General features: G+C 26.5%; 3 protein-coding genes across 3 annotated transcripts; 2 read left to right on the forward strand and 1 right to left on the reverse strand.

Annotated features, from left to right (window-relative positions):
- Positions 1–204: 204 nt before the first annotated feature.
- LOC112603526 (sorting nexin-12) lies at positions 205–8,376 on the reverse strand. Its single transcript, XM_025352132.1, has 4 exons — positions 7,700–8,376; positions 7,508–7,603; positions 650–774; positions 205–466 (listed from the first exon to the last, which is right to left on the reverse strand). Exons 1-4 carry the CDS (start codon positions 7,859–7,861, stop codon positions 361–363), a joined length of 489 nt encoding a protein of 162 aa, XP_025207917.1. The 5' UTR covers positions 7,862–8,376; the 3' UTR covers positions 205–360.
- On the forward strand, positions 2,730–5,308 carry LOC112603524 (anaphase-promoting complex subunit 5). Its single transcript, XM_025352131.1, has 2 exons — positions 2,730–3,348; positions 3,410–5,308. The coding sequence occupies exons 1-2, from the start codon at positions 2,797–2,799 to the stop codon at positions 5,144–5,146; spliced, it is 2,289 nt and encodes a 762-aa protein (XP_025207916.1). The 5' UTR covers positions 2,730–2,796; the 3' UTR covers positions 5,147–5,308.
- A 135-nt stretch (positions 8,377–8,511) lies between the features above and the next one.
- LOC112603556 (membrane-bound transcription factor site-2 protease) lies at positions 8,512–11,249 on the forward strand. The gene is made up of 6 exons (XM_025352180.1): positions 8,512–8,891; positions 9,108–9,401; positions 9,470–9,573; positions 9,660–9,900; positions 10,400–10,580; positions 10,654–11,249. The coding sequence occupies exons 1-6, from the start codon at positions 8,817–8,819 to the stop codon at positions 11,247–11,249; spliced, it is 1,491 nt and encodes a 496-aa protein (XP_025207965.1). The 5' UTR covers positions 8,512–8,816.
- Positions 11,250–11,615: the final 366 nt, after the last annotated feature.

Genomic DNA, 11,615 nt, shown 5'->3' on the forward strand with positions numbered 1-11,615 from the left:
TATTTCTTCATAATTAAATTTATTAGGTAAGATCCTAAATTTATATTAAAATATATTAATAACCAATAAACAATAAACATACCTGTAATTCAGACACTAAAATAACATAATTCCATTTAGGGATGTAACATAATTCTAAAATAAAGGTTTGAGTACAATGAGATTTTTAAAATAAAAATAAAATAGAAATGACAATAATAATTATCAAAAATATTAATAATTGCTAATAAAAAAAATTATCTATTTTAGGGTATTGTCGAAACAGACACATTAATTGAAAATTATATAGAAATCATCATTGGCAAAAAAAAATAATAACGTTTAGAGGCATAATCGGTGAAGATGTTGACTTATTCTAATTTAAGTATTTCTGATTTTACCTGGCACATAACTTTTATCAATCACTGGTTCTTGTAGGAATATATGAAGACATCTTTCATTTTGTGCCAATGGATGACCAGCAATTCTGAAGAAAAAAAATAAATAATAATGATAGATAACATTATTATAACAGATAAAAAATATCTAAAATTATATATTCAATAATATTGTTAAATACTATAAATTATAATTTTTATTTTTAAATAATACAGATATCAGAATATATAATATATGTAACAAACATTAAATTTAGTATTTAAATATATACTTGTTTATAAAAACTTCAAGGCCTTTTCGTCGTTCTTCAATAAATTCTTCTTCAAATATACCATCATCATTTCGGAATGGCATTTGTCTTTTCCATGCCTTACCGGGTAAAGGAGGTACAACAATCTGAAAAATATCGTAATTTGGTTAGAAGAAATATAATATAAAGTGATTTATTAAATCACTATTTCAGATGGGCTAGGAACCAGGATAAATTAAATTACTGCGCCATTCTGAGAAATTTATAAATTTGTATTCTATTCAAACAAAATAAAAAATAAAAATAGTTATAATGTAATAAAAAATAATACATAGTGTAATAATAATTTCATTATTTTAAAACCACACATCACATACAGCACTGACGGGAGGTTTTGCGGGCCTGGAGCAAATTTTTTTCATAGACTTTAAACATTTTTTTTCGTAAGTCAAACAAAAATTCTTGACAAGTCTTAGTACCTATTTACTTGTATGACATTTTTTTCTATTTCTATTTTTTTATTTTTATGTACACAATTAAACAAACATACATTCTTCAATATGTATTTATTTTTTAAAACTTTAAACTACAAATATTATTTTACTTCTATACTCTATTAGATATATTTTTATATTTAAATAAAATATGTAAAAATTAAATATTTAGGTAGGTACATTAAATACAAGTTTTAGATGAAAATTAAAAAAAATATTAAAAATTTAAACATCAAAATTGTTTTTTTAGACTTAAGCTGCAGCAAAAATATCAATCAGCTCATTAAAATCTAACGAGTCAGTAACTTCTTGTTCAATTGATAGAGTAGCTAAGCTTGTAAGTTAACATTGTAATAAAGTACTTCTCAAGAAGTTCTTAATTATTTTTAACTCGGAAAAACTCTTTTCTACACCAGCAGATGTTACTGGAATTGAGAGTATTATTTGGAGTGCAATCGAAATATTTGGAAAAGAACTAAAACATTTTTTTAGTACTGAAAGAGGCTAAAAGCTGTCGTTTCTCCAGAAATCACAAAACATAAAATTAGTAATTTTTTATAGAGTTCATAACCATCTATATGACTATATCTTTTAATTCACCATCAGTTAAAACGTTTTATAAATAATGACAACATTTTCTTAACTTCTCTTTTCCACGAATTGTATTTCGTTAATCTGATATAAAAAAACCAAAGTTATTATTAAACGATTAAAGCTCATATTAATGGACACGATATTTTGATTAACATTAGTTAAAAAATAATCTCGATAAAAAATAGTTTCTTTATTTTTAGATAGTTCGTCTTGAGTTTCAAATGAAAATATATATATTTTTTTAAATCAGTAGAAAACCTATAGCCTCTGATAAATCTTTAACAGTTGTTTTTGTAGATTTAAAACCATTTTTACTTCTCACTCGTTTATTATATTTCTATTATTAGCTGATAATGTTCATCTATAATTATTATAAATTCAAGACAACAATCGTGTTTCAATTTTCTATCAACATTGTAATTAAATATTCATCAAATTATTCATAATATAACTAGTATATTGGTTAAATATTTTAAGATATGCGCTTCATTAAAAATCCACAAGCAATACAGACGAGACGCACATTTTTAATTTAAAAAAAAAATATGGGCTTATATATCATTAAATGCCATGAAAGGCGCGGGCCCTTAAAATAGCGAGACCTTGCTCCTTCTGTCCTGCCCTTTATACTGCACATATATATACGTACAATTTTAAAATATTTTTGAATATATTCTGTTTTAAAATATAATTCTTCCAATATAAAGCAATGAGCAATGTAAACAAAACGTCAAATTACATTATTCCAGCTAAGCGGGATTGACAGTGTTACCATAATCATGATAAATAAATATTTGTTTTTTTATTATGAATACGGCCAAGCCGTTCGATGATAACAAAAAAGTCAGTACTCAACTCACTAAACTCGATGTTCATTTGATATTTTATTCAATATATAAGTTGTAAAATATAATTCCGCTATCTGTTCAATTCTTATTATGTATATTTTGTTAAGTTAAATAAATTTCTGTTGTTATCATTTACGTAGTATATAAATATTTTAAAGTAAAAAACTAACGTCATGTAATTTAATAAGTCACTCGTTTCTTTATTTTTTTAATTGAAATTGAAACAAAAAAAATGACAACTATAGATTTTACAGCTATACCAAATACATCGGCAAATGAGATTCAAGAAAACGTTACTACACATAATATTCTTGTTTTATCATTGATATCTCATTACATCAAAGAATATGCAAAGATGTATCCAAGACCTATTGACAGGTCATTAGACCATGTACGAACATCAAAGTTTCATCGTACATTTAGTATGCTTGCTTTGCACTTAATTCAATGTCCAGATCTCTCATTTAGTGAATTAATAAATTTAATGTCATGTGGAAAATACCAACTATCCAAAGTCTTCATTCAATCTTTTTACGCGGAAGTATATGAAATGACTACTACTGATCTAAGTATGGTAGTAGAAATGTTCAAAAATTTAGATGGTTGTTCATTAGAAGGTGGATTACCAAAAGTACATCAAATAAAAATTGTTAATGGCAGTAGTCCAGTTGGCATATTTTTACGACGTGTAATGGTATTTTTCAATAAAATGCAGTTTTTACAGACTGAAGCTGTAATAAAAGAAGTGAAAAATCATTGCATTGCAGAATTTAAAAAAATTAAGGTAAGAATATGACAAATTAGATTTTGTTTAATAATATTCATAAAATAAAATTATTTTTCAGGGACTTAAACCACAGAAGAAGAAAATAGTATCAAATAAAAAAGAAGATCTTAGTCCAGAAGCTACAGAAATGATAAAAATAACTAAGACAATCAATGAAATTATTGAAATGATTAACATAAATTATCAGGGAAGTTCTAATCAAAATAGTAAGTATAACAAAGCACGTTCTTGGTCTCCACGACAAGTAGAACTGTTTATTGCACAACAAGTTAAACTATTGAAAATCAATGAATCTGTAGCCCTTGATCCCCCAACTCTACAACAAAAACTAAAAGAAATTCTAAGAGCCAATCCAGACCATTTTGATGTACATTATTTAAATTATTTAAATTGTTTAAGAGTGAAAGAATACTGTGGAGCAGTAAATAGTGTACAACACTATTTTAGTCGTCAAACTTTTAGAGTTATAAATGTAGATGAAAAAAGTAGAGGTTATAGATACACATCGCTTAATATGGCCATATTAAATGCATTTTTTAATCATAATGAAGAAGCTATAAGTTATTTGAAAGAAAGTATAGCAGTAGCTCATCAAGTAAATGATCACGTTTGCTTACAGCATGCACTCATGTGGATGTATACATTAAGTAAAAAGAACAAGTCAACCATGTTGAAATGTTCTGTAACTAGAAGCAAAGAATTAGAATTGCATCAAATCACTTCATTTAGCTTACAATCTATGGCTCAATATTTGGTAGAAAATGCTGAAACTCCAGCAATAGTTTTCGAAATATTAAAGAAAAGTGAAATATATAATTACTTTAATGGTTTGACTGATTTGCGTATGACAAATAATATACAAAAAGCAGCAATTTGGAATACATATGGTTATCAACGTATATCAACAATACATTCTTTATTAGTTTTAGAACATGACCAATGTAACAAAGAAGTTTATAATATAGAGAGCAAATGCATAGCCATGTGCAATATTATTAATGATTTGATTGCTCATGGAGATTATTATCTTGCTCCCATATTAATTAATGAAGTATCCCATATTTTTCCATACACACATTGTAAATTCTGGATTATGGCTGAACAGTATTTAAATTTCACTTTAGCAATGAATAGAGAAGAATGGCCTAAAGCAGAATTAGCAGCTAAACAAATGGCTACAGTAAATGTAACGGAAAGTGCATTACGATTGGGAGAGATGTATTTGAAAAAAGAAGACTTTGTTAAAGCTACAAATATGGTGAAAGAGTTAATGGAAGATAATGAAGAAAATATGGTATTAACTAGATTGCGGGCATACTTAATTGTTGCCAAAGCAAATGAAAGTGCAGCACTAAATTTACTTATGGATGCAAAATTGATAGCTATTCAATATCATTTGATGTACATGACAGCAATTATAAATGTTGAGATAGCAATTGTATTGATGAAATATGATTTTCCTCACAAAGCTTTAAGATTATTGCAAGAAACAAAACAACATATTTACTGTGGCATAAATGTTTATAACAAAGCATTTACAGATTTACAAATAATTAAAGCAAAAATGATGGTTAACATAGTCGATGAATTTGATCACAGTAATGAGTTTTTACACAAAATTTATAATAAATTAAATAAAATTGCAGAAAAATTTAAATCAATAGAAGCTATAACAGAGTTAAAAGAAATAACATATTTACAAGCACTAATAGCAGATGAATTGGATATGAAACAAAACCGAAACAAGCATGCAATGGAATTCAGACATTTGGAAGAATACAAAATTCAACAGTAATGAACGATACAATACAAAATAATTAAACATATTTGTATAATTTTTTATGCTAAATAACATTATTGTATTACATTTTCACTAATATAATAACTTGTAAGTTGTAACTAGGAAATGATGTGCACTTTGTTCTTTCAAATTGAAAATAAATAACATTTTTTTTTATATGTCTATTAATTATTTTTGTACACAATTATCTAACTAAACCTTTTTTTTAAACTACGGAGATTACTATACAAAAGTAAAATATATGAGTTAAGTTTTTTAAAGAAGCAGAATAAATTTACATTAATATAAGAAATGTGTAAACATGTTTTAAAAGTATTATTATTAAAATGTTATATCGTTATCACTTAAATATAGTTTATGATTAACTATAAGAAATATTAAATAGTTAGATAATTAAAAAATGTATTATTGATAAATCATGCTGGTAAAAATGTTATGAAGTTAAACGTGACATTCTTAATTATATTTTTACACTAAATAGGTTAATGTACAAATATTTTAATAAATAAGTGTGAAAAACAAATAAAAAAATAAAACATTTTTATTTTCATTCTTCGTATTATTATTTATTATGTAATAAAGATATGTTATTTGTTTAATATAATTTTAAAATGATAAGTTATTTAGAGAAGTCACTCAAAAATCATAATTTGATGAAAATCAATTTAGAATTTGAATAATTTATTTATTTAAACTAGCCTTAAACTTACACAATAATTTAGTGGTTCATAACTGGTGTTCTGTGGACTTAGAATACGTTTTGCTAACATTTTAAAATCAGTGGAAATCCATAGATTAATTTAAATTTTAAGTTTCATTGATTTAACATTTTGACATTTATTGACTGCTTAGACAAAATAGTGTAAGATATGCATAACTGTATAGAATCATTAAGTTTAGTTGGTTTATTTTTGAACACAAAAACATTATTGTTAACCTTTGATGATATTTTGTGTACTAAAATGGCGTATTTAGCTGATATCTTCAATTATTTAAATCACATAAATGTTAGTATGCAAAGTAAAAACAAAAATTTTCTAACATTCATGGATAAACAATAAATATTTTAAAAAAATAATCTTTTTTGAGAATGCATATAATGCAAAAAATATAATACAAATGTTTCCTTCAATTTAACATAATGACATAATTCTTAATACAACACAACATTTAGCATTTTATTAGAAGAAAAAAAATCACAAAACACTTTCCTGCATTGGATATAGAAGAGTATGGGATTAAAAATCCATTTTCTACCATCATCATGTAAAGTTATGAATTTATATTAGTAGAAGAGAAAAAATCATTACAATATCAACAAATTGAATTCTCAAAACTTTTTTTTTTTAAATAACTGTTGAAGAATTTTGGACTTCCATTTGAATCAAGTTCAAAGTAATTAAAATGTATTAAATTTTCAACATTGACGAATATTAATAAAAAGAAACGAGAAAGGCTGATAAACATAAAAGAGGAAAGGAGAGTAACAATATCCTACTTATAGCCAGATATTGAAAATATTTGTAAAAGCCATCAGGCTCAAATATCTGATTAAATATACAAAATATTCTATTTAAAATTGTATCAATTAAGTTTATTATTTTTTAGTGATTTGCATGTATGTAAATTGTAAAATGTTTTAAGTTATACGTACTTTGTTTAATTTAAAAAAAATTATATGAATACTGTTTTATATTATAGCTAAATTGTGTTAAAATCTTATAAAACGTTAAATTCCATCATTTGAAAAAGATTAAGAACCACTGCTCTAACAACTAGCAATATCTTTTAAATTCCTAGCTCATCTTTAAATATATCTAATGATTATTTTGGAAGAATAGTTAAAGTTTTTATTAAAACTAATGAATATTTTAAAGATATTCCCAATGAAAAAAAAATCATTTGATAACATAATAACTTACAATACAATAAATACTTGTGGGAAATATTAGTTCTAGATTTGTTTGGCTATTATAAGTAATATAACACTTCTAAGAAACAGGATTATGTAGTTTACTCACAATGAATTAAAGATTATCCTTAATCAAGAATAATTACTAATATTTTCTATCAAAAGTTAAACCATATTTTTTGAAAAATAAATTACTAAACCACAAGCTTACATTTAATTAATTTATTTTGAATTCAAGTTTTCATAAATAAACACAATCTAATAATAAATTATTTTTTTTTTTTTTATTAATTTATCAAGCACTCAGTTTTATCAGATAAGCTTGTTGTTGGAAAAAATATAATATTAACTTAATAGCAATATAGGTATTTATCCTAAAATTATGTAATATTGCCACTAGAATAAGTTATTAACATAAGTATTAAGTAAGAAGTGTACATTACCTTACTGTCTCTTTCTAGTTCATTGCGCAACCATTCAAAATCACTATAACGTCTACGAACACTGGATTCTTTGACCTTAAACACTGGCAAGTTTGTCTGTAAACAATCAAACGATAGTCCCATGTGCGATATTAGACAATATGTTCCTCCGCCCAACACAATGATTAAAAGGTATAATACAAGATAACTCACTCTCATGCGAACTTCATAATCTGTGTAGCGTTTTTTGGCCACACCGTGAGTTATTGGATTCAGTATATCAATTTCCAAGAAATTGGCTGGAGCTGCATAAGCATCGTCCAATGTTTGCTTCTTGACGTTCAATCGCCTGGTAGCTTCAGCCGTGTCGACCATTGTTTTCTTTTGATGTTATGGCCGTTTCTAACACGGCAGTCAACCGAACGTTGGGTTGCGATCGTACTTACGAGATGAGCAAAAATTTGTTTTTTTATTTTGCGTGGTGGAGGAGTATCTAGGTGTCCTTGGTACCAGTACACCAGAACAGGAGCAGATATCGATGACGTAACAAAAAAAAAAAACCGGCAGACTTGAATAAACAAAAAAAAATACCAGAAATGAAAAAAAACGATCGCACAATAATTGGTATTTCCTGTTGATCCGAAGAATTCTTGTCGACAATGTCGTCGACCTACGACGTGATAACGCAACAATCGAATTACAATATTAAAATATTATATTGTGTATAACAACACACAATATAATTCGCAACAATAATAATAGTAGACTAAATTTTTTAAGTTGGGAGTTGAGAATGTTGAGATGATTTAGGCGTCAATGATAATGGATTTATAACTTACAAAACAAATAAGATCTGTGAATCATCAAACACAACCACTGACCACTGGTTACTGTCACGGAAATCAGGAGATCGACGGACGAGATAACGACGGCTGACATCACAGGTTAGCCAACCAACTAAATACGGATTGAACTGATAATGGATGTTGATAACAGTGAGAGCGCGCGCGCGACACGGCTATTGCCGAATGTCGAATAGGTACCGATAAAAATATTTACTAAACCAAACAAGTATTAAGTAACCCATTGCGACGATTTAATATATTTTATTTGTTAATATTATTTGATTTTTGGGATTAATTACTCAAATTATCTGTGCCTTACTAATTTTTTCTAAGAATTTTCGTCTTTCGGACGACATTCATCATCAAAATCGACTGATCATGAACCAACAAAACGTACTACACTCTTCGTTGTGTTTTTGATATTTCCTCCACTAAAATAATATTAATTAATATTTTCTGAAACGTTATTTGGCTGAACAATCGCCATGGATTTTTTCTTGTTACTAGCAATCATTGCGGTGTTCTACGTTGCTCTTCTGTTTTTGGACTTGACATTCAAGGTGGGTAATCTATTGCCATGATTTTGCTGACCACATAATATGATGATTGCCACTGGCTAGTAATTAATCGTTGTTGTCGATAAACTGATCTGAATTCTAGTTAATAGATATCAAAGCAAGACACTAATTGATTAATTTGACAAATTGTTGAAATAAAATGTTTAACAGATATTTTTTTATCATCTTTTATAATATTTTTACATCTTTTTATTTTAGTCATGTTCACACTATCCGTATTTGATGTTAATACAAAAGACAGGATTAAGTGTTGGGCTTTTTCAATTACGATGGTATACAACTTCTTTGAATCGACTAATATTAAAAATGTCGTTTTGGCAACCAAAATTCCAAACCAATTGGTTCACTTTTGGGTCTTGGATTACCATTTGTCTAATCATACCATCTATATGTCTGGTTATTGTATCTTCTGCCCAATTGTGTAAAAAAATATTTACAGAGCCTACTAATGAACCATCAGGCAACCAGCAAGATACATTTCTTGAACCGATAGTAAGGAAAATATCTATTTAAATTCTATTATTGTACACAGCATTTTTCTTAGTTAAATGTTTTTTCAGGTACCTGGGATCAATTTACCAATGTCAGACTTAGGCTATTATATAACTGCACTTATGTTTTCTACAGTTTTCCATGAATTAGGACATGCATTAGCAGCAATCAGGTATTTAATTTTTTTATACTATTACATACTTGTATAAATATAAGTTTTTTAAAAACTTATTAAATGTGAGTTTTTATTTTTTATAGAGAAGACATGCATGTGGAAGGTGTTGGTTTGATGTTTATTTTGATTTTACCTGTGGCTTATGTCTATTTGGATGATATTACCTCCTTGCCAAGCAGTAAACAACTACGAGTAATGTCAGCCGGCGTATGGCATAACATAGTTCAAGCTCTAATGGCATATCTTGTATTATTGCTCTTACCATATATGTTGTTTCCATTTTTCACGGTTGGCCACGGTGTCATGACTACCAAAATAAACCAGGTTATAAGCAATTAAACAAATATTTTAATTTTGGTTTCATTATTTTACTTTTGTTTTAAATAGAAATACTGTGTACTTAGGACCATTGCATTATAGAAATTTAACACTAACATATTTTTAATATTGTAATTTTTCATATATTATATGTTCACAAGTCTTAAATTATAGGAAGAACTAAAAATATTCTATTCTTAATTTTAGGACTTTGGTTTTGTATGATAGTGAGTACTCTAACCATATCACATAATGTAATATAAAAAACAAAGATTCTGCTGTGCTTTATGACAGCGGTATAATTTTAAACATCTATTTTAAAATATTTTAAGATTGTTATTATTTATTTATTTTAACAATTGAGGACAGTGCTCTTTGAATATAATGTTGGTTGACTTAAATAAATAACAATATGTAGTAGACTTGATAATCAAATTAAAAAATAAAATCATAAAGTGTAATATGTAGTTATGTGAAAATAAATAAGTAATATTTTTTCTTTTAGAGATCAGGTGTTAATGGGCAAGGAGGATTAGTAACTGGTGATATTATTACAAAATTAGGAAATTGTGATGTGCACGATTTTGTGTCTTGGATAAATTGTTTAAATTACACTAAAACTAGTGTAGATTCTGGATTTTGTCTATCACCAGAATTTGTTCAACATCACGATGAAACAAAACCAGGTAAATATAAATTTATGATTATCAAAATATTTTATATTACTCAATATTTAATAATTAAAAAATATTATTTTAGTGCATTATGTAGATGAATATATAATTAACTGCTGTGATCCAAATTCAAAGACCAATTTGTGCTTCGAGTATATTGAATCATTGTCTAATCCTCAAGAATTACCAAATCATTCCTGCTTAAATGTTAGAAAAGTTATAGAAAGGTCAACATCACCCTGTGATGCTGATAACCAGTGTTCATCAGCTCATTGTTATTATCCTGCGATTCGCAAGAATCACAAACTTGTGGTTATCAAACGTCAGAACAAAAACGAAGTTCTATTCCTTGGACAGCCTATAGAACTACAATATATATCTGTTACTCAATATGTACCTAAGACTGATTATCTATCATATAGTGTACCTGAATCTATTGAAAAATTCTGTAAATACTTAATAATGTTTGCAGGAGGTTTAGCTGTTATAAATGTAATACCGTGTTTTTATTTTGACGGAGAAAAAATATCAAGGGTGTTAGTGAATACAATGCTGAAAGAACACGTTGAACATTTAAGTGTTCGATTAGCAATTTCTATTTGTTTAACAATTTTTGGATCTTTAATATTGATTATTTATATGATATTAGGGTTTTGGTCTTTGATTAAAATAATAAACTAGACATTTACTATTTATCTAAACAAATATAAATGGTTCCTAATTTCTACTAAAAATTAAGGAGAACATTATAATTTATATAAAATTCAAAAAATGTATTGATTTTATGTTTGTATCAAAGTTGATAAGAAATGTATAATTTTTATACTTTTATTACGTGACTTATTGTAATGGTAGATTATTTTTTTTTTTATGTAATAATGTAATCTTAAGAAAGTGCTTGTTCTATATTTCTTAAAGAAATAATATACTATACATTGTCTTACTGAAATAATTTTTTATGTTAATGGTTATAACTTATTATTATTATTATATTTATTTAACGACTGAAAACGTGTATTTATTATTATAGAATATTATAATCTTTTA

This window comes from Melanaphis sacchari, unplaced genomic scaffold, assembly GCF_002803265.2.
Source record: "Melanaphis sacchari strain LSU unplaced genomic scaffold, SCAv2.0 Contig10_pilon_pilon, whole genome shotgun sequence".
NCBI classification, from domain to species: Eukaryota; Metazoa; Arthropoda; class Insecta; order Hemiptera; family Aphididae; genus Melanaphis; species Melanaphis sacchari.

What these genes read in the sequence shown, in the direction of transcription:
- LOC112603526 (XM_025352132.1), bottom strand. Translation starts at nt 7,861, where the DNA reads ATGGTCGACACGGCTGAAGCTACCAGGCGATTGAACGTCAAGAAGCAA. An exon ending in ATTATGAAGTTCGCATGAGA is followed by an intron (nt 7,604 to 7,699) that starts GTGAGTTATCTT and finishes GATTGTTTACAG; the next exon opens with ACAAACTTGCCAGTGTTTAA. An exon ending in AACTAGAAAGAGACAGTAAG is followed by an intron (nt 775 to 7,507) that starts GTAATGTACACT and finishes GATATTTTTCAG; the next exon opens with ATTGTTGTACCTCCTTTACC.
- LOC112603556 (XM_025352180.1), top strand. Translation starts at nt 8,817, where the DNA reads ATGGATTTTTTCTTGTTACTAGCAATCATTGCGGTGTTCTACGTTGCT. An exon ending in CATGCATTAGCAGCAATCAG is followed by an intron (nt 9,574 to 9,659) that starts GTATTTAATTTT and finishes TATTTTTTATAG; the next exon opens with AGAAGACATGCATGTGGAAG. An exon ending in TGACTACCAAAATAAACCAG is followed by an intron (nt 9,901 to 10,399) that starts GTTATAAGCAAT and finishes TTTTTCTTTTAG; the next exon opens with AGATCAGGTGTTAATGGGCA.
- LOC112603524 (XM_025352131.1), top strand. Translation starts at nt 2,797, where the DNA reads ATGACAACTATAGATTTTACAGCTATACCAAATACATCGGCAAATGAG. An exon ending in CAGAATTTAAAAAAATTAAG is followed by an intron (nt 3,349 to 3,409) that starts GTAAGAATATGA and finishes ATTATTTTTCAG; the next exon opens with GGACTTAAACCACAGAAGAA.